This window comes from Apis mellifera, linkage group LG8 (genome assembly GCF_003254395.2).
Source record: "Apis mellifera strain DH4 linkage group LG8, Amel_HAv3.1, whole genome shotgun sequence".
Classification (NCBI taxonomy): domain Eukaryota; kingdom Metazoa; phylum Arthropoda; class Insecta; order Hymenoptera; family Apidae; genus Apis; species Apis mellifera.
Window position 1 is genome coordinate 8,191,543 of NC_037645.1, and position 22,902 is coordinate 8,214,444.

A 22,902-nucleotide genomic window follows, 5' to 3' on the forward strand; every position below is an offset into this window, starting at 1 on the left:
CTTCCACCCTCTTCCTCCCCGTCTAGAGAGGGTGGAAGAACCCTCGGCGTAGAAGGGGTTGAAAGAGACAGAGAGAGGGACGGTTGCCTGGCAACGACGAGAGGGGTGCCCGGCAGTATAGATCGCTATCCAGCCACCTCCTGAGGGGCGGGCTGCGAGGGTGGAAGAGGCGAAACCACCCCGTTAGCAAGATGGCTTTATTACCCTCCGCCGAGGAGTTGCCGATGTTGCTGCAGTAACTTGCTCCGGGAGAGCTCTAGGAAATGACTTTGGCGTAGGTGCTTCGCGCTTACGTTTCGAGGGCCGCTCTCCATCTTCGATTTATGGCGGAACCTTCGGACCCTTCTTCTTCCACTTCCTCTTCCTCTTCCTTTTCTTCTTCTTCTTCGTTGCTGGAGATAGTAGAAATGCAGATTGAGGTTTTAAAGTAAGAATCATACAAGCTTTCCTTCACAAGCCTTTCTGATTTTTCCAATTTATATATATTTCATATTCTTCCTTCTTTATTCTAAATTCTGGCCTAGTTTAGATAGAGGGATGCAGAGAAAATAATTAGGGCTGAGATATTGACTCCCTTTGTGAGTTATTACGTGGTCTCTCAAGAAGGTGGAGAGTAAGAATCACAAGCTTTCTTTGCTTTTCTGATTTTTCCAATTTATATATATATTTAGAAGGAATTCATATTCTTGTTTCTTTATTCTAAACTCCAACATAATTTAAATAGAGGGATGCGAAGAGAGAATAATTAATTAATAAAGCTGAGCTATTATGTGATCTCTCAAGGAGGTAGAGAGTAAGAATCACAAGCTTTCCTCGCCTTTCTGATTTTTCCAATTTATATATATTTCATATTCTTCCTTCTTTATTCTAAATTCTGGTCTAGTTTAGATAGAGGGATGCGAAGAGAGAATAATTAATTAATAATGCTGAGCTATTACGTGATCTCTCAAAGAGATGGAGAGTAAGAATCATAAGCTTTCTTTGCTTTTCTGATTTTTCCAATTTATATATGTATTTAGAAAGAATTCATATTCTTCCTTCTTTATTCTAAACTCCAACATAATTTAAATAGAGGGATGCGAAGAGAGAATAATTAATTAATAATGCTGAGCTATTACGTGATCTCTCGAGGTGAAGAGTAAGAATCACAAGCTTTCCTCGTTTTTCTGATTTTTCCAATTTATATATGCATTTAGAAAGAATTCATATTGTTCCTTCTTTATTTTAAACTCCAACATAATTTAAATAGAAGGATGTGGAAAGAATAATTAATTAATAATGCTGAGATATTCTTTTGTGAGTTTAGTATTACATGATCTCTCAAGCAAATGAAGAGCTTTCCTTGCCTTTCTGATTTTTCCAATTTATATTTAGGAGAAATTCATATTCTTCCTTCTTTATTCTAAATTCTAGCTTAATTTAGATAGAGAGATGGGGAGAGAATAATTAATTAATAATGCTGAGATATCGACTCCCTTTTAGTTATTGAGGGTATTTTAGAATGAGAATCGCAACGTTTCCTTTGTAATTTTTCTACTTTTTCGTGTTCGAATCTATCGTCACGTGTACGCGAGAATAAAAGGAGGAATTCTTCCTCCTCTATTCCAAACACTAACCTAGTTTAGATAGATGGAGAGAATAATTAGGTCTGAGATATCGACTCCCTTATTACGGGATCTCTTTTCATCGTATCCGATACGGATTGATAGGAGCGAGAAGACAATAGGGGGTGGATCCGAGAGGATCGATCGATAGTATCGTGTGTGGGAAGAATGTGTCCAGAAATAGGGATGCTCGAGAGGAAGTAGAGTTGAGAGAGAAATTTTATATAAAACGATCCGATCCGAGATATTAAGCGAACAGCGATGGCTTTGACCTACGCAAAAAGAAAAAAGAAAAGAACGAACAAATCGAACTCCGCTTGATCCTCCTCGTAATTCTAATCACGTACAAAAATTCTCGTCTCTGAAAACAAATCCAATTCTCGATCCTCTACTATCCGTGCAAATCGTAATAAAATAAAAAATGACAAAACGAGTCTAATATATGTATGAATGGATAATTCAATGAAATAAAAAAAGCGATGGCTTTGACCTACGCAAAAAAAAAACAAACAAATAGCAAATCGAACAAATTGATCCTCCTCGTAATTCTAATCATATACAAAAATTCTCTGAAAACAAATCCACTCGATCCTCTAATATATGTAATCGTAATGAAATAACAAAATGATAAAATGAATGTGATGTATATACGAATGGACAATTCAATTAAATAAAAAAAAGCGATGGCTTTGACCTACGTAAAAAAAAAAAACGAACGAACGAACAAATTGAACAAATTGATCCTCGTAATTCTAATCATATACAAAAATTCTCTGAAAACAAATCCACTCGATCCTCTAATGTAATTGTAATGAAATAACAAAATGACAAAATGAGTGTGATGTATATACGGATGGATAATTCAATTAAATAAAAAAAAGCGATGGCTTTGACCTATGCAAAAAAAAAACAAACGAATGAACAAATTGATCCTCCTCGTAATTCTAATCACGTACAAAAACTCTCGTCTCTGAAAACAAATCCAATTCCAATTCTTAATTCCTCTAATATCCGTGCAAATCGTAATAAAATAAAAAATGACAAAACGAGTGTGATGTATGAATGGATAATTCAATTAAATAAAAAAAAGCGATGGCTTTGACCTACGCAAAAAAAAAAACAAACAAATAGCAAATCGAACAAATTGATCCTCCTCGTAATTCTAATCATATACAAAAATTCTCTGAAAACAAATCCACTTGATCTTCTAATATGTGTAATCGTAATGAAATAACAAAATTACAAAACGAGTGTGATGGATGGATAATTCAATTAAATAAAAAAAAGCGATGGCTTTGATCTACGCAAAAAAAAAAAACAAATCGAACTCTATTTGATCCTCCTCGTAATTCTAATCACGTAAAAAAATTCTCGTCTCTGAAAACAAATCCAGTTCCAGTTCTCGATGCTCTAATATCCGTGCAAATCGTGCAATCATAATGAAATTAAAAAATGACGAAACGAGTGTGATGTATATACAGATGAATAATTCAATTAAATAAAAAAAAGTGATGGCTTTGACCTACGCAAAAAAAAAAAAAACAAATCGATCTCCTCATAATTCTAATCACGTACAAAAATTCTCGTCTCTAAAAATAAATCCAGATCCTCTAATACGTAATGTAATCGTAATGAAATAACAAAATTACAAAACGAGTGTGATGGATGGATAATTCAATTAAATAAAAAAAAGTGATGGCTTTGATCTACGCAAAAAAAACAAATAAACGAACAAATTGAACAAATTGATCCTCGTAATTCTAATTATATACAAAAATTCTCTGAAAACAAATCGTAATCGTAATGAAACAAATGTGTAATCGTAATGAAATAACAAAATGACAAAACGAGTATGATGGATGGATAATTCAATTAAATAAAAAAAAGCGATGGCTTTGACCTACGCAAAAAAAAAAAACAAATCGAACTCCATTTGATCCTCCTCGTAATTCTAATCACGTACAAAAATTCTCGTCTCTGAAAACAAATCCAGTTCCACTTCTCGATCCTCTAATATCCGTCCAAATTGTGCAATCATAATGAAATTAAAAAATGACGAAACGAATGTGATGTATATACGGATGAATAATTCGATTAAATAAAAAAAAAGTGATGGCTTTGACCTACGCAAAAAAAAAAAAACAAATCGATCTCCTCATAATTCTAATCACGTACAAAAATTCTCGTCTCTGAAAATAAATCCAGATCCTCTAATACGTGTAATCGTAATGGAATAACAAAATGACAAAACGTGATGTATATATGGACGGATAATTCAATTAGATAAAAGAAATTCGTGGCGTAATTTATCATCGTATTGCCTTAACAGGAATAACAGGTTAACGTTCATCGATTAATCGGATCAAGATGCTGGTTATTACGATACATTATTGTGGAGAGCGCCGTTTCACGGCGTTTTCTTGTTTATGGATCCTCCGGCGGCAAGGGCGGGGAGGGCGGGGAGGGGGGGGCGCGGAGGGTGATTTAGTAAGATGAAAAGCTATCCCCCTATGGCGGCGTTGTCGGCGTTATCTAACGCAGACAGAGATTGCCCCTGTTCCTTACAAAACCCTACCGGAGGGCAACGCGTTCGAGCTATCTTTCGTCGCTTTAGCCGTCGGTTCACCAGCCGCGGAAAAGCGAGCGGACTTGCGCTCTCGGGCAAATGCCACGGGAAAATCGATGCTTCTCAAGGTGAATCCGCGAGAGGATTCATCGAGGATCCATCGATTTTTCTTTCCTTTCCTTTTCTCTCTCTCTCTCTCTCTCTCTCTTTCACTCTCGAATCGCCTTCTTCTTCTTCTCCTTTTTCCTTCTTCTTCTGTTTCTTCTTCTTCTTCTTCTTCTTCTTCTTCTTGTTCTTCTTCTTGTTCTTGTTCTTCTCCTTCTTCTTGTTCTTCTTCTTGTTCTTGTTCTTTTTCTTCTTCTTCTTCTTCTTCTTCTTCTCCTTTTTCCTTCTTTTTCTGCTTCTTCTTCTTTTGCTTCTTCTTTTGCTTATTCTTCTGCTTCTTCTTCTTCTTCTTCTTGTTCTTCTTCTTGTTCTTCATTTTCGATGAGAAGAAGAGGAGAAATGAAATCAGAATCTTCCTTAAATGATTTTTTCTTGGATAATTGAGCGACAATTGTATTGTTGCACAATTCGATGAGAGTTGTTGGAGTCGTTCTTTTCGAACTTTCGAAGGAATGAGTTTAAAAGAAAATTAATAGAAAGATTTTTACTCCTGTTGAGTAATGAGAAAAGTAGACGAGGGAAGAATTATCGAAAGACAAAATTGTAAAAGAAATCAGAAGATTCTAACGCGATATTTTCTATCAATTCCTTTGTTTAATTGAAATTTTAATTTAATAAACAACAATAATCAAACCAGATCTTTCTTTTCCTCGCATAATCGCGAAATAGGAAGGTAATATTAAAAAATAAAAATCAAAATTCAAAGAGATTCCAAATCATTAAATTTCTCAAAATTTGATTCTCATCTTCTTCATCTTCCACCAATAAGATAAACCAGATTATCAGAATAGCAACGAAAAATACCATCGTTATTTTATATCGTTAAAATTTCTACAAATTTTAAAACGAAAACGATTGGAAGAGAGAAAGAGAGGGAGAGAGGGAAATGAAAAGAGAGAGAGAGAAGAGGAAGAGGATCGAAAGTTATCGGGATCGGTTCGACAGCGAGCTTCCGGGCGATTCATCCCCCGCTATCGACTTCATTTCTTCCGGGCAATTTAATTTGCTAGTGTCAGCGTAACACACCTATAATCCCAAATTATCTACCCTTTCGTCCGTTACTATTAACGTTATTCGCAAAAACTCGGCCTCGAGCGATCTACTCTCTGTTTCTACTCTCTCTCCCTCTCCCTCCTCCACGTTCCAACAAATTCACACCTGGCAAACTTGGCGAAATTACAGAAGAGAGAGAGAGAGAGAGAGAGGCAGGGACCCGAGAAATTAATTTTCACGAATAAACTCGCCCCTCGTCGAGTATTTACGATATCATCTGATACGAAAAGAGTTCTCCTCCGGAACGATCCCGCTAACGGCCCAAAGAATGGAGAAACTTTCCTTTTTTTTCCTCTCTCCCTGTTTAGGGAGAATATAATAAACTTGGGAGGAACTTGGAAGCATTCGAGAGAGAACAACTCGATTCGAATTGATAGAAGAGCAGGATCTCCCCTTTGATTAGAGAAAATTCCAATTCCGTGGAGGAATTTGAAGGAAAGTAAAGGAAAGGAAAGGAAAAAGCTCGAAGCTATTCTCCAACAATTAAATTTTTATCAATCTCTCGATGAGAGTTTTGAAGAGTGTATGAAGATATTGGTATATATGGAGCTTGATTTCTTTCAATCTCCGTGAAACTGGTCGAAGAGGAGAAGGGATTCGAGAAGATTGAACGAGTGGAGCGGAGATTTTTCAACCCTTTGCGATGAAAGAAAATACGGTCGTAAAAAAAAAAAAAAGGAAGAATTGTGTTGCAAAAAAACCTGCAGAAAATGCTCGTAAACCACTCATGATTCCCGTCGTAAACTGTATCCAGTAACCACGATACCTTATCTATCGGAGTTTTTGACGAGGGAGGGAAGAAATTATTTCCCTTCGCGAAAACTTGACGAGAAGCTCGAATCTGCGGATACATAGTTGTAACTATCGAGGAGTCGTAAAGCGCGGTTGATAGATCCGAATTTCTTTCGAATGGAAGAAGAGCGACAATTCCAGATTGCGGAGAGAAGAAGGATTTCGAGCTCGAAAATGAAAATTTTCTCGTTTCTTTCTCTCTATTCTTGACTCTTTTTTCGTTATTCGTAAAATTTTTATCCTTCGATTGAAAAAGATGAAGGAAAGAAAAGAGAGAAGAGGAGTTAACGTAAAAGATACGCTTTGTTTGCCGTCCGAAAAAATATTTTATTAAAGTCAGATGATAGATATAATTCAATTCAAGATCAGATCAATATAATTCTAATTATTCTTTCATAAATTACGAAGAAAAATAAGTAAGAAAGTATAATCGCATGATGATAAAGGATGAACGTGCAAGTTGTTATTAAACCTAACCTAAAATTTATAATTTCGTCGCTGTCAAACATTTTGCTCACAACGCCTCTTTTCTCGAGAAAGATGTACAAAACTTGTCCTATATATTAGGAAAACTTCAAAAAATATACTTTGAAATGGGGACTCGAATAGGAACTCGAAAACGAAACTAAATTTTCATTTCGTTCCAGGACAAAGATAGGATAAAAAGTAAAAGTGTACCGACCGACGGTAAACTACGCATTTCGTAATCAATAGATAAGAAAAATGAAGTGAAAATAAGTACATATTACATTCTACTCTAAAAAATTTTTTTTTTCTTTACTGTATTTTATTTTTATTTCAAAAATATATAACACATTGTCCATATACATGTCCATCCACATACCTGCTATAATTTCATTTAAAGGAGGGATCTTTCGATATTTCGTATTTATTCGAAGCCTCGAACTCGAGGAATCGGTTTAAACCGATCGAGAGAGAACCGAGCCCCCGCCTCGCACCTTGAATACCTTGTAATTTTCCACTTTCTATTCGATCTGAGCTAATTAATTTACCTCCAATTAATTACCGACAATTGCTCCCGCTCTAATTACGCGCGCTCGATTAGAATCTACGAAAGTTTACGGCCGAGCAGGGCGATCTTAACGTCTCAGCTTTTGCATGTGATTTCTCCCTGACGATAATAAAAGCCGCCTAAATCCTAAACCTTCGAAACTAAATACTTTAAATACACTTATCTCAAATATATTTATCCGCGTCTCTCTCTCCCGTATATTCGTTTTCAAACATTTTTCTCCGAATAATCCGTCCGAGGATGGATTTGGTGTAGCGTGGCCGCGAAAACCGCGACCGCTAAATTAACTTCACAGTTTCTGATTCGCATTAATTGCTCTGCTCGACTAATTAAGAAACCGGAGAGCTCGGTTGGTTTTGTTAGCGGTTGGTGAACAAGTTCGACGGAAAGTGAGTTGGTAACCGAGGAAGGGGAGAAGAAAAAAGGATCGAATTCGTTAAACTCGAGAATTTCGAGAAAATCCATCGACCGTTATTATTACACCGATGTATATGAAACTATTGTATATGAAATGATTTGACCATTTAAAAATAAAGCATCTATCTATTTATCTTTAAATTTAAAATTTAAAATTAAATATCGAGGAGGAACAACAAATAAATTTGTATAAACCAAAAGAAAAGAATTGTTAATATCTCGAAATATCTCTTCGATTAATCGAATCGAATTATCGAATTCATAATCAATAAATGCGAGAAGAGGGGCAGAATTGAGGAAATGATGAATGGAAAAGGATGGAAAAAATTCGTCGAAAATATATGCAAATGGGAAAATACGTGTATAAATAGGGTTCCCTGCGACGTTACACCCTTGCCAGGCATCGATCAAATTAATCCCGGCCCATGCGAATGCTTGTTGTTTGCCCGCGCCATTTCCGAGTGACGCGCGCCGATCATCGCGATCCATCCTGCCATCCGCTTCATTCGCCCGTATGCAAATCGAGAACGGAGGGAATGATCGAGAGCCCCTAATCCGATCAAACATCTTTGTCGATTCGAAAACCTGTCTGTCACTAACGCGACGAGGTGCTTTCGTTTCGATCGTTGAAACGAAAGCCATTTTTCTTTTTTTTTTTTCCCTCTCTCTCTCTTCTTCTTTTTCTCCAAGGAACTTTTTCCAAGGAAGGATTCGAGAGAGAGAGAGGGAGAAGCTATATGAAGGCCGCTTTGTAGAACGATATCGCTAAGTGGAAATCAGTGAGCGGGTGGCGCCTCCGCCCTTTAAGGGCTCCTCTCGTTCACGCTCCTGGAATCGCGACGGCGACCCGTTACCAGGAACTTGCTAACTTCATTAAAATATTGCCATCAACACCGGGCCCCATTGTCTCGGAGCTTAACGGGCCGATTAAGGCTGGCCGCCATCGTTCCGTTCAGAACAGTAGCCGTATTTTCTTTACCCGTGGCGCAAAAAACTCCATCGATGCATCCATCGCTATCCGCGTTCTATATCGATTCCCTGAAATTATCTCGCGAAATGATTCGATATAATTTTCCTTTCCTTTCTTTCTTTGCGAGACCGAAAGATTATCCGAGGATAATTTTATTCGTGATAAAATAATATAACGAATAAGAAGGATACATAGAGAAAATTAATGTTCGATTTAATCGTAGTCGTAATAAAAATATTTTTATTTACTTATGTTGATTATTAGCATTCGTATTTTTAATTGAAAAATAAAATGAATTTTGTATTTGATCATATTGACAATTATCGAGAGAATTATACGAGAGTAATAGAGAGAGAAGAAGAAAAAAAAAAGAGAGATTTTTCATAAGAGAAAAATCTGCACGAAGAATTGTGAACGTTTTGCACGTACGAACGACAAGGAGTTTTAATGGCGACGCGGCGGGCAGAACGGGATAACAAAGAGGCTTTAACTATGTCCGCGATGTGCTCGGTTGAGTGACGCAGGACACGAGCCCGCAGCCCTTCTTCTCTCTCCTTTAAAAAGACGAGAAAACGAGCACGCGTGAGTACGTCGACGGTACGAACGAGCAACGGGCATAGACCACGCACGTCGTACGAAGAAGCTGCTCGTTCCCGTACGGTTTTTTGTCGCGGCTGTAATTGAGCCTGTCTCGTCGAGCTACCATTTAAATGAATTACGAGGCGCCGTGCACGGCACGAGCCTTCCCTTCGGAATCGTTCGACTTTTTTCGGAAATCGACGACGACTTCGAATCAATCGAAGCAAACGACGCGTCTTTTTTTCCGTGTATATTCCGTGTCATTTTTTTCTTCCAAGCTTCATTTCATTAGGAAAAAATTCGAGGCTCTCGCGAATGTTAAGCGGTACAAAGAATGCCTTTGTAATTATGATTCACAGTTCGTCGCTAATTAAGTACAGCCTGAAAAATCATATCTTCCGCGAAGAGGAATAGCAAGTGGGCGGCTTTATCAAAGAGACGAAGGAAATCGCAAGCTGGTTGCAATTAACCAGAGGGGAAAAAAGGTTGCTTCTCGACAATCCTCTAATAAATTTCCAGCAAACGAGATTGTGACGCTTTCAAAATGCATTTATCTCGCTATTCTTTAATTTATAAATTTAACGATCTATAAAATAATAATACTGATTGAATGATTATAAAATCTATCAATTCTTCGTTGCTTGACTTTTTTCTCGAAAAATTTCAAAAGAAACAACTAATACGATATCTATCGTGAATATTTGTAACTAATTACCTTTTAAATATCGATAATCGATAACTTGTTACCGATTGCTACAGTTACCGACTACAACCATGATTAGTTACCCACGGGAAAAATTATTGATCGATGAAATTATCAACTTTGTTATAATGAATATCAAAAAGTAACGATAGATGGCATTTGCTGTTTAAATTTAAATTTAAATTTGCATCGTAATCTTTTGATTTTATTATTATTTATAATTATTAAAATAAAAAATATAATTTCTTCCGTGTTATATTACGCAAATATATAATTTCACAATAATTAAATATCAATCATAATCAATCAATTGAAAAATCGTATTATTACGAATATAATTCTCTAAAATTTTTATGATTCTGATAATTATCAGAAATATACTCAATTAAAAAAAATTATACTCAATTATATCTTTTAACAATTTTATCTTAATATATATTTTTATTATTAAGATTTCAAAGACATATTAAATAAAAATAAATAAATAATTTTCTTTGTATAATAAATTTTGCTTCAATGGTAGTTTCAACATGTTTTCCACATTGTAACGTTTTAAATACATCATCTTATTATTATAATACAAATAAATTATATTATAATAATAAATTATTATAATATAAATTTATTATAATAAATTACAATTATAAAATATTTTTTTAGAAATTATTCTGATTTTATACGATATTTATTCGTATTTTTTTAAAAAATTTAATTATTTCAATTATTAATAAATCCTCTAAAAGAGAATTTTTCTTCTCTTTTTTAGATTCTTAAAATGATATACGAAAATTTATTGTATGTATAAAGTGTATATATTAAAAATTTTTTAAACCGTTTGATTGATTAATAATAATTATTTATTATGATAATTATTATTTATAATGAAGAAGAAAACACTTACCATTGTTGAAATTCACCAATGATGCAAATTCAAACACAAATTCAAGCACAAATTTCATTTTTACAATTTAACATATGCACACGATCTTTTCTTCCGGATTAAAAATAATAAACTAATTTCGAAATGTTACTTGTTAAAGACATATTATTTTAGCTTTCTGATTGGTTCGCCATATTTAGTAAAACCAATCAGATTACGGGTTAAATATTTGTGATTCGTTCGCTGTATCTAGCAAAACCAATCACGTTACGGATTAAATATTTATGATTCGCTCGCCGTATCTAGCAAAACCAATCAGGTTACAGATTAAATATTTGTGATTCGTTTACCAACGCCACCAAATCCAATCATATTATAGGTTATATAGGTAAATACGTATGATTGGCTTGCCATCATACGTCAGTAGAACCAATCATATTTTCAAATTTATATATATATACATATATAAAGTTAATATAATAGAATATTTAATAATTTTTTTTTTACTTAATTTTAATTTAATAAAATTAAATTATGATAAAATTTAATCAATATTATTAAATTTTATCATGATACAATTTATTCAATTTATTGTGTGCTATAGTTATTGTTGATATCGCATACACGTGTATTTCTTATAACCTAATTTATAATTTCTCGTTTTTTAATATTTAAAAAAGTAAAAAATAAAATATATATGTTGAAAAATGTTACGAAGACAAGCAAGACTTCGTAGAGAATATTTGTACAGAAAATCAGTTCAAGATAAATTAAAAAATATCCAAGAAAAGAAGGAGAAACTCAAACGTAGTCTAGAACAAAATATACCGATACATCCAGATTTAAAAAAAGACGCTTTAAACATACAAAAGCAGTTAGCTTGGGAAGATGCTGGACCAGAAATGGCTATTGCTATTGGAACCGAGATGGGTGGAACTTTGGCATCTCACGAAGATGATGAATATAGATGGGCTGGAGTTGAAGATCCAAAAATTGTGATTACTACTTCTCGTGATCCAAGTTCTAGATTAAAAATGTTTGTTAAAGAATTAAGATTGATATTTCCCAATTCTCAAAGAATGAATCGAGGAAATTATGAAATGAAACAATTAATACATGCCTGTAGAGCAAATGATGTTACAGATTTTATAATTGTACATGAACATAGAGGTATTCCTGATTCTATAATTATATGTCATTTACCCTATGGACCAACTGCATACTTTACAATGTCAGATGTTATTATGAGACATGATATTCCCAATATTGGAACAATGTCTGAACAATATCCTCATCTTATATTTCATAATTTTAAAACAAAGTTAGGTGAACGTGTTATGAATATTTTAAAATATTTATTCCCAGTACCAAAGGAAGATAGCAAAAGAATAATCACTTTTGCCAATCATGATGATTATATATCATTTCGCCATCACACATATAAAAAAATTTATGGAAAAGATATTGAATTGTCAGAAGTTGGACCCAGGTTTCAATTGAGATTATATGAAATTAAATTAGGCACTTTAGATGCAGAAGCAGCAGCTGATATAGAATGGGCACTGAGACCTTACATGAATACTAGCCATAAAAGAAGATTTCTTTCTGATGAAGATGGATGGCAACAAGAAGATGATATATAAAATTTTTATTTATTTTTCTATCAGTTCCAACAAATGTTCTAACAATGTAAATAATAAATCTTTATACAAAATATTTTATTTTTATTTATTCTTTAATAATAATATTACCTCGTAAATTTTGCAGATGAGTCCATGTACTGCGAATAAAATACAATATTTTTAAATTTCGCGCGTTGCATTCTAAATGCGTCACCGTTATTGCGCAATGCATTCTGGTATTCTTCGTGGCAGTTGTTTTTAAAAACGTCTTGGAAATAAACCAAATTTGGCTTTTGGACGAGAATTTCTATTGGGAAAAGTGTTAAAACTTTTACAAATGCATTTGCATCGAAAGAACGAAAACTTATTAGCGCGTGATGCACGCCAATGTTCGTAAGCCCGCGAAATCTGAGAAGACGCCGCGGCGCAAGAAGCTCGTAGAGCAACAAAGCAACGCTATGGATATGTTCGTGACACCAAAACGTCAGAAAAATGACGGTGAGATCAGTTTTTATTTCATAGGGAAACACATTTGGTAGATCAGTTGCTTGTTTGCTCGTATCGCTTGCAGTATTCCGCATGATTTGCGCGCGTTCGTAGCAAATTTATCAATTTCCTTGCAATATTTACTCCTTACAATTTGCGTTTTGGTTACTAGCGCTTTTGTCCGTAGCGGAGAATCATTAAACTAATGATGTGTACAATTCATTCGTGATTAGGTATTTTAAATTTAAGAAATTTCATGCAAATATAAACAGGTTTTGATGGCAAAACAAATTCTATGATTAAAATAAAATATTATTCGAATGAATCATAATTGTTGTAATACTCATAATTTCAAGTAGTTGTAAAACTCGTCATGTTCGTTTCAAAATGTTTTATACTTATATATTATAAACATACAGAGACTTCTTTGTATGGATATGTAATAAAATTTATGTGACACATAATACGCGTCCACGAGATTTAATGATTGATTATTATATTGATTTAAGAGAATTTTAAGATATATTAGGAATATTATAGCTCAATCAATACACAATAAACTATGTTCTGATACCTATGCACACTTTTTACATAAAATTTTGTATAAAAACAATGATTTTGAATCCTAAAAAATTAATAAGAGTGGTAGTTAGACCTTACAAGTATTTTGGTCTCTTTCTCTTTCTTGGCAAGGTGCAGTCCGCTTTATCTTTCAGATCTAGAGGTCACGGGTATCTCCCGAAGTGGCCGTGTGAGAAAGAAATCTTCCAAACTCGTTGACTTTGAATCACCAGATGATTTTACGGATAACAAGTACAAACGCCAAAAAGCACAGCAATTACAAAATCAACAATTGTTGGACAGATATGAATCCCAACATATATCATCAAATCAATCGATTCAACATGGAAGTACTGGAAGACAAAGGAAAAATTCTAATTCTAATTCTAATTCTGGACAACAAAGAATTAAACAAGAGACATTATCAGATGAAGGGCAATCTTCAGCATCAGAATCAGATGATCCTTCTGGGTTCAATGAAGATGACAGATATAGTATGGATTCTGGAAGCGATGATGATGTAGATCCTCTTATGATAGATGATAGAGAAGCAGGGTTTAGAAAACTTGAACCACCTGGCCAAGAAACACCTTCACAAGCAAATAGTTTATATATGCTTGAGAAATGTAAGAAAAAATTAATTATTAAAGATGGCAAAATAATAGGTAGAATGAAGGCACAACGTAAAGACAAAGGGGTATGTACACATGAAAGTTACTAAGGGGATTATTTCACAATTCGATGATGTTTTCAGAAAACGAGATTTACCGCGTACATGTTGTGGGCTAAAGAAATTAGGCAAGAATTACTAGAGCAATGTCCTTATATGGGTATATAAGCTTCACTTGTTTCTCCATATTAAAATCTAGATTAGAAATTCGACGCTAATGTTACTCGTGAAACATTGCTTTTTGTAGATTTTGCAGCAATTTCTAAACGGTTAGGAGAACTATGGGCTACAGTACCAAATCTGGAAAAATATAATTGGCGCAGACGCGCAAAACGCTTGGCAGCAAAACCTCATTCTTTACCTGCGAGTAAAGATGAGCCTGTTTGGAAAATGCCGCCACCTGCTTCGCGAAAAAAATTCATTAATAAAATTGGTGGGTTTGTTGGTTCTCATGTATACATCATTTTTACAAGTATATCTCTAAAAATTATGTGGTAGTTTATTCATCTTAATTTGCTTCTCGTGCACGCGTATTAGTCAAAAGTCTCTCAGATAATATTGTTTTTATGCCTAAGAATTATATGGTAGATGTCTCATTATCATTTGTTTTATATGCATGCATCTCGTATAGAAATAGGCAAACTGAATAACACGATGACATTGTAATGTTTTATGTTTTCTCTTTTTTTGTCTTATAGGTAATGGAAAAGATCAAAAGCCCGCTACTTCCAAAAAAACTATTCAACTAGGTCTACCCTCCGTTGTAGGAAATGTTCCGGTATCACCGCCATCGAATCGAAGTGGTAAAGATTTGGTTAATGAACCAATGATAGGAACAGGAATGTATAAAGTTGTTGGAACTCAACCTATCGATGTAGCTGCGCATCTAAAACTTCTCGGTGAGAGTTTAACAATCATCGGTGAACGATTGAAGGAACATGATGGCCAAATAGCAGTATCAGGCAGTCTATCGGTTTTACTGGATTCTCTGCTTTGTGCACTGGGTCCTTTAATTTGTCTAACGCAACAGGTACCAGAAACTAATGGAGCTAAACACGAAACACTTTCGCAAATGCTTGACAATATTGCATATCTTATGCCTGGTTTGTAATATATGTATAAATACTCATAAAATAATTTAGTAATACATAATGTAAATATAAAAATTGAATAGATAAACATAGTCATTAAAATTATAAAATGAATGAATAATAGAAGTTAAGTCATATAGTTTTGTTTGCTAAAAAAAGAGTTTAGAGTCAAATATTTGTTATATTTTGTCTGCTTATGAAAATATGAAATTTTATATAAATAATATGTTTGTACAAAAAATTATAATAAATATTTAAATAATTCTATAACTAACTGTACAAGATAAACAAGTAAAACTTATTACTGATCTGATAAAATAGGAGGACATGTACAGAATAGATTTTTATCTCCATATGTATCATCTATTCTCCCAACACTTGGCCAAATCTTGTTATTTCCCTTTACAAACGGCTGTAAATAATAAATAACTTATTTATCGTTCTATTTTATTATAAATATTGAATATGAATACTTACAGCTGGAAATGCTGCCAGTTCTCGTGAGTACGGTCTATTCCACGTACTTGAGATTACTTGCTCTTGAGTGTGTGGTGCCATTTTCAATGGATTTTTAACAATGTCTAATTTACCATTTTCTATATCATTAATTTCTTCTCGTATATCTAAAAAATAAAACTTATTAATATTTGTTAATGATTTCACAAATAAAAAAAGTCTTTAAGAAATATAATATTCTTACATATTAGAGCATTACAAAATCTATCCAATTCTTTTTTGTCTTCAGATTCAGTTGGTTCGATCATTAATGTACCTGCCACAGGCCAACTCATTGTCGGAGCGTGAAAACCATAATCCATTAATCTTTTAGCGATATCTACAGCTTCGATATTCGCCGTTTTTTTAAAATCCCGTATATCCAAAATGAATTCATGTGCTACTAATCCTGTCTTTCCTTTGTATAAAGTTTTATAATATTTTTCCAATCTTTTACTCATGTAATTAGCATTTAGGATAGCAACTTGCGTAGCTTTTCTTAATCCTTCTGGACCCATCATTTTAATGTAAGCCCAAGAAATTGGTAAAATAGCTGATGATCCGAAAGGAGCAGCTGATACTGCACCAAATTGTTTTATATTGTTATTATTATTACTCGAACAATTAATCACAGGATGAGATGGAAGAAAAGGTGTAAGATGCCGTTTACTGTATCCAAAAAATTATTTTTATTATATTTGCAAATACTAAATTATTAAATTAAAATACTAAATCAAAATTATTACTTACACTCCAATAGGTCCCATTCCAGGTCCTCCACCACCGTGAGGTATACAAAATGTTTTATGCAAGTTAAGATGTGAAACGTCACTACCGTAATCACCTGGACGACATAATCCAACTTGAGCATTCATGTTAGCTCCATCTAAATACACTTGACCACCAGCTTTATGAATCATAGTACAAATATCGGCGATAGTCTCTTCAAACACTCCATTTGTTGATGGATATGTTATCATTAAACAAGATAATGTATCTCGATATTTATCTATCATTTCTGCCAAATGTGAAATATCTATAGAACCATCTTTCTGTACAAGAATAGGTTTCACTTGCATACCAGCCATTTGGGCAGAAGCAGGATTAGTACCATGAGCAGAAATAGGAATCAAACAGACTTGTCGATGATTATTTTTATTCGATTCGTGATAACGTTGTATAGCTCTTAGACCAGCATATTCGCCTTGAGCTCCACTATTTGGTTGAAAACTTATGTTATCGTAACCTGTTATAGCGCAAAGATCTTGTTCTAATTCGGCAAATAATTGATGATATCCTTTGGTTTGTTCAATAGGAACGAATGGATGTATGTCTGTAAATCCATGTAAGCTACAAGGCATCATTTCCGTAGTTGAATTCAGTTTCATTGTACAAGATCCCTGTTGAAATAATTGAAAATTCAAAAGAATATAGTTATTTCATAAATAGTATATAAAATTCTTCTTCATATGATCTTTACCAATGGTATCATACTATGTACGAGAGATACATCTTTATTTTCTAAAGATTTCATATAACGAACTATTCTTGTTTCGGATTGATGACTATTAAATACAGGATGTTGTAAGTATGGCGTACAACGCGCAAAATGAGATTTGTTTAAATTTTTATTAAAATATGCCTTTTCGTTATATATTTCTTTAACGGTTATTTCTGTAGAAAATATTTTAAAAATATCATTTACATCTTGTTCCATAGTAGTTTCATCTAGAGATATCCCGATTCCATCCTCGTAATATCTGGAAAAGATAATATTTTTATTTTTTCAGTTATTATATATACTAATATATATATATTTCAATTAATTACCTAAAATTTATTTTAAATGAAACCGCATTTTCCTTTATAGTTTTTAAGGATATTGAAGGTGATATTTTTATAGTATCGAAAAAATATTCATTGTTTATTCTATTCCCTGATTTTTCTAAACCTCTTGCCAGGATCAGTGTCAGAAAATGTACTCTATTTGCAATATTTTTTATTCCTTCAGGTCCATGATATACAGCATACATTGCAGACATATTTGCCAGTAATGCTTGTGCGGTACAAATATTGCTAGTAGCTTTGTCTCTTCTAATATGCTGTTCTCGTGTTTGAAGAGCTAAGCGATATGCATCTTGCCCGTTCAAATCTTTCGTAACACCGATCATTCTTCCAGGCATTAAACGAACCAATTTTTTACGGCAAGCGAAGAATCCAGCATGTGGTCCTCCGTATCCAAGTGGAACTCCGAAACGTTGACTAGTACCAACACATATATCAACTTCAAATTTACTTGGAGGTTTAAGTATAGCTAATGCTAATAAATCAGTAGCAACACAAACAAGAGTCTAAAATAGAAAATACTGATCATAATTAAATATTTTTTAAATTTTTCTTTTAAGTAAAACATACACCATCTGCATGCGCTTTCTTCACAACATCTTCAAATGCGTAGATAGATCCAGTTGTATCAGGATATTGGAAAAGAATTCCAGAAACATCTTTTGCGCTGGTATCAATTTTGAAAACGTCTCCAATTTCAAGATCAAGACCTAAAGAAGTGGCACGTGTTGCAATCACGCTAATTGTTTGAGGATGAACTTTATCAGAAACGAACAATTTTTTTCTTTTATTGCTCCTATGAGTAAGTGCTAAAGCCTCTGCTGCTGCAGTGCCTTCATCTAAAAGAGATGCGTTCGCTATTTCCATTCCAGTTAAGTCACATATCATTGTTTGGTAATTCAATAGACCTTCAAGTCTGCCTTGTGAAATTTCTGGTTGATATGGTGTATACTGCGTCGTCCTATAATTTTTATTAATTATTTTAATTATGTCAAAATCATTATGAATTATATTTTAAAATAATATACCATCCTGGATTTTCAAACATATTTCTCATGATAGTATGAGGCACACAACAATTATTATATCCCATTCCAATATACGAACGCCATATATCATTTTTTTTTGAAATTTGTGTAATCCTCTTCAAAAGTTCGTATTCAGCTAAAATACAATTGCTATTTTACACAATCTGCAATCATGATGGGAGAATATATTTGTTATTTTAAACAAAATTATAATTAATTTACAGCCTTAGAAAATCACGTGAATAAATTTAACTGCACGAGATTGACCTTTGATTCAAGATATAATCTTCTCGAAATAAAAGATCATCTTATTTATTCTACAATAAAATTAATAAATATTTTAACAAATAAAGATATTGTTTTCTTTTCTTTAACAATTAATTTATAAATATTTAATTTTTATTAAAACATTTAATGTGCAAAATTATTAATAAAGATACTTTAATTAAATATTTATAATCATATTGTGTTTATTTTAGTATCACAGGGTTATCAGTTTGCACGTGTTTCATATCTAGTCTTGTGTATATACATTTCTCTTTTAATTACGTTTCAATATACTATTTCAAATAAATTATTCATTTTACTTACTAATCGGTTGTTCGATCTTCAATTTTTCTTTATAAAGAATTTTTTCTGGAATAGCCGCTTTTGTTAATTCTTCCAAATTCTTCAAATTAAATTAATTAAATAAATTGAAAATTATTTTTAAAAAATTAATATTTTCATTATCAAATAAAATTATTATTATATATATTACCTTGTATCCTATAGTTTTTAACATTTCCAATTGTTCATATTGTCGGGGACCAATATGTCTAATTTGAAATTCATGTTTTTGTGGGAAAATTTCATTAACTTTTTCTTTTCGTATGTTGTTTAACGTTAGTCCATGTGTGTATCGAAATATATTATATTTATTCAATATCGTACATTCTCTTAATTTAAAAATATACAACATTATAAATTACAAAGTATTAAAACTTAATAATAATTAAATTTCTAATAATAAGTCTAAAAGTTATTTACTTAATAAAGACAGAGTATCTAGAAAACTAAAGTGTTTATTAACATAAACAGAGATTTTATACCCTAGAACGTATCATGTTGTGATGTCACAATTCTTGATTACAACTTGATCTTTAGTAACCCTAAGTTGTAAAATATCTTAGACAATATTGGGAAATTAAGTACCTTTGCACGCATCATATATATATATATATATATATGTATATGTATATGTATATATGATATATATATTTATTTTTTGTTTTCATAATTAGCTATTTAAACAGATAAGATTAAAAAAAAAAACGAATGCATTTCACACAAAATTAGCTTTATTTTTAAAATTTTAATTTTATAATACAACTGAATTTCTTATATTTAAGCTACATAAAAACTTAAATATTAATTGTAACCAAGTAACAATCGAATCGAATCGAACCCATTCATTTCATAAATTTATCTTTATTTTGTGTAAGAATTTTAGCAGAAGACTTTGCATCTAAGAACAATGATGCTACTTCTTCAATATCTTCTTTCTTTATTATTGTTCTTTCGTTAACTTTGGCTGTTAATGCCGCGGGAGTTAAAAGTTGTACTACATATCTAAGCGTCGTTTTTGTACCTACTTCACCAAGAGCTGATAAAGCTTCATCTTCGATTTGTAATCCTTCTGTTGTAGCTCTTAATTTGACGATTTGTTCTATTTCCGATCTAGAATAAGGAAGCGTTCGTATAATTAATAGTCTATCTAAAAGATCAAGAGGTATTCCATGAGGTGATATAATATCTTCTGTTCCTCTGATTATGCAGCGACCTCGATTTGTTGCAAAGATAACTATTGGTGCAATTGCGCTTTCCAATGCACGATGAAGATACGTAAATGTTTCTATATCTAACATGTGTACCTCATCTATAAATAAAACTCCTGGTACTAATTCTGCAATTCCTTGATCAATATATTTATTTACTACTTTGTTTATTTCTTTACGCAATTTATCTATAATGCACAATATAAATATATTTTTAGTTTCAAATTAAAATTTTTATTACCAATAATATATAAATTTTTTTAATCAATTTCAAATTCTTTTACCTGTAATTTCTGTTTTTTTAGGTTTCATTAATTGACCCATCATAGACATAATATCTTGACCACCTTGTGGTTTAGCATTAGCAACATCTAGATCATGTAATGTTACATCTTGAATGACTTCTTTTTTCTTGTGTACATCACCTTTAGGTAAAGGAACATATTCTTCTGCTTCTAAGTCAAATTCGGTTGCAAAATTATCACTTCTACCCTGTCTTTTTACAGCACCATTATTTGCTTCAATGTAAATTACATCTCCTGTTTCTACCTTTTCCTTTTGCAATGATTCATATATGGAAGGATCTAACTTTAACTGCTTAGTACCTTTAGCAGTTTTTAATCCAATTACTACATGAGATACTGTTTTTCCATATCCACCCATTGGATTTTCTGTTTCAATTGGAGTTAATTCTGTAACTTCTCCTTCAAATACTTCTTTAGTCTCTTTGATTCTAAGCCCAATAGCTCTTCTAAAATTTTCCATTAAAACTTCTGTTTTTTTTATTTCAGAACTATAAACTTCTGAGCCTACCATAGGACAAAATGGTACTTTATTGCCTAATTCTTGAGCAATAGCTAATGCAATTGCAGTTTTTCCAGTACCAGGTGGACCAGCTAATAATACAGCTCTCCCAGCCATTTTTTTTGATTTTATCATATCAACAACTATTCCAGCTGCCTAAAATATTTGAAAAAAAAAATCTAATTATTTTTCTAATTTCAATAAAAATCTTTATATAGAAAAAAATAATTAAAAAAGATAATATTGATAATTAAAGACATATTTCAATAGATGAATATTAGAAATAATTATAATTTATTAGTATAATTCTAAATAAATAATTCTAACCTCACGAGCCATTTCTTGACCAACAAGACCGGCTGCAGCTTGTATTGCTGCACCATTTTCATCAAGACCTAGGCCTTTTATATGTGTATGAGCTGATATTCTTTGAGTCTTTGCAGTACTTTTTACCTCTTCGATTTTCATTCTTTTTTTAGTATATAGAAAAATCTTACTTCTAAATAACACGTTGTATAAATATTTATTTGATTGATATAACTTCTATTTCTTCCATATTGAATTGTTATGGCAACTTAGTTCATAATATTTCCCGCGAAAATTAAATTTTTTCTTAATCTTGATTGAATTAATAAATAAAATAATAATGAAATATTGAATCAATTAATAATATCATTCATTCATTATAAATGAATGAAAAAATATATCATGAAATATAAAAAAAGTAGGATTTCATTAGAATATTAATTTTGAAAGAAATTTATTATACTGTTTCAATAGTAATATTTCTGCATAAATAAATATTTGAAATTATTATTTTAATGAATATGATTTTTTTTTATTCAACAAACTTTAATCTAAATTTTCTAAATTAATTTTCTAAATTTTATTTTTTCTAAATTAAAATAAAAATTAAACTTTTATTTTGCAATTTGAATTTTTTTTAAATTTAAGATTAAATTTTTAAAGATTAATTTTAGATTAAATTAGATTAAATTTTTATTAATTTCTATCAAATTTAATCTTAAGTTTTTAGATTTTTAGAAATTAATATTAAATCTAATTTTATCTAATATATTTTCTTTTTTTTAATATATAGTTATAATCTATAACTAATTTTTAAAAATTTATAAATTGAAATACCATCTACCTAGTTGTAAATATTAGAATTAAATAATTAGAATTAAATAATGAATTATATAACAAAATTAAAAAATCCAAATATCTAAATTAAATTTTTAATCTTTTATAAGTCCAAATTAAAATTTAAATTGTAAGAATTTTATGTACTATTTCCTCATTTATATTTTATTTATTATGAATTTTGCCTATATTTGTTTTGTTTAATAAGTTTTATAAAATTTATAAGTAATTCATCTTTCTAATAATAGATGTCTCATAAACATATGATTTTCTCCAAAGTGCTCGCACAATTGTATGTTTGTATATAAGTACGTTTTAAAAAACATATTTTCGGGTCCGATGCACCTGGCAAAGTATTTGAGCAACGGTATTCAATATAATTTAAACTAATTCCCATTAATTTGACAACATTTGAGTGGTTTTTCTTCCACACCACAGATCCTAGGTGTTGACGTCGACCCTCCTTTTGGTTTTTTTTTATTTTTATTTTTGTTTAACTTATATTTTTTATAACTTTTTATGACTAATTTAAAAATTTTATGTATTTTATACAAATAACTTATAATAATAATTTAAAG

At 31.8% G+C, this 22,902-nt stretch overlaps 4 protein-coding genes across 8 annotated transcripts; 2 read left to right on the plus strand and 2 right to left on the minus strand.

The window, feature by feature from the left end:
• Window positions 1–11,310: 11,310 nt before the first annotated feature.
• LOC411856 (U3 small nucleolar ribonucleoprotein protein IMP4) lies at window positions 11,311–12,636 on the plus strand. Its single transcript, XM_395323.6, has 2 exons — window positions 11,311–12,451; window positions 12,530–12,636. The coding sequence occupies exon 1, from the start codon at window positions 11,470–11,472 to the stop codon at window positions 12,403–12,405; it is 936 nt and encodes a 311-aa protein (XP_395323.2). The 5' UTR covers window positions 11,311–11,469; the 3' UTR covers window positions 12,406–12,451; window positions 12,530–12,636.
• On the plus strand, window positions 12,620–15,515 carry LOC409240 (HMG box-containing protein 4). Of its 3 annotated transcripts, none has more exons than XM_392763.6 (5): window positions 12,620–12,882; window positions 13,587–14,128; window positions 14,186–14,261; window positions 14,349–14,534; window positions 14,800–15,515. In XM_392763.6, the coding sequence occupies exons 1-5, from the start codon at window positions 12,762–12,764 to the stop codon at window positions 15,210–15,212; spliced, it is 1,338 nt and encodes a 445-aa protein (XP_392763.3). In that variant the 5' UTR covers window positions 12,620–12,761; the 3' UTR covers window positions 15,213–15,515. The 3 variants fall into 3 exon arrangements, with proteins under 3 accessions (XP_392763.3, XP_006564665.1, XP_006564664.1); XM_006564602.3 differs by having other exon boundaries at window positions 14,869–15,515; XM_006564601.3 differs by having other exon boundaries at window positions 12,621–12,882; window positions 13,593–14,128.
• On the minus strand, window positions 15,391–19,538 carry LOC100577053 (glycine dehydrogenase (decarboxylating), mitochondrial). 3 transcript variants are annotated; one of them, XM_026442311.1, is made up of 10 exons: window positions 19,321–19,538; window positions 19,152–19,230; window positions 18,561–18,696; window positions 18,103–18,493; window positions 17,518–18,038; window positions 17,168–17,447; window positions 16,438–17,087; window positions 15,893–16,356; window positions 15,670–15,815; window positions 15,391–15,604 (listed from the first exon to the last, which is right to left on the minus strand). In XM_026442311.1, the coding sequence occupies exons 1-10, from the start codon at window positions 19,519–19,521 to the stop codon at window positions 15,494–15,496; spliced, it is 2,979 nt and encodes a 992-aa protein (XP_026298096.1). In that variant the 5' UTR covers window positions 19,522–19,538; the 3' UTR covers window positions 15,391–15,493. The 3 variants fall into 3 exon arrangements, with proteins under 3 accessions (XP_026298096.1, XP_026298097.1, XP_026298098.1); XM_026442312.1 differs by lacking the exon at window positions 19,321–19,538 and having other exon boundaries at window positions 18,561–18,724; XM_026442313.1 differs by lacking the exons at window positions 19,152–19,230; window positions 19,321–19,538 and adding an exon at window positions 18,783–18,806.
• A 472-nt stretch (window positions 19,539–20,010) lies between these two features.
• Window positions 20,011–21,758, minus strand: LOC409544 (ruvB-like 1). The gene is made up of 3 exons (XM_393051.7): window positions 21,509–21,758; window positions 20,662–21,337; window positions 20,011–20,565 (listed from the first exon to the last, which is right to left on the minus strand). The coding sequence occupies exons 1-3, from the start codon at window positions 21,647–21,649 to the stop codon at window positions 20,012–20,014; spliced, it is 1,371 nt and encodes a 456-aa protein (XP_393051.1). The 5' UTR covers window positions 21,650–21,758; the 3' UTR covers window position 20,011.
• Window positions 21,759–22,902: the final 1,144 nt, after the last annotated feature.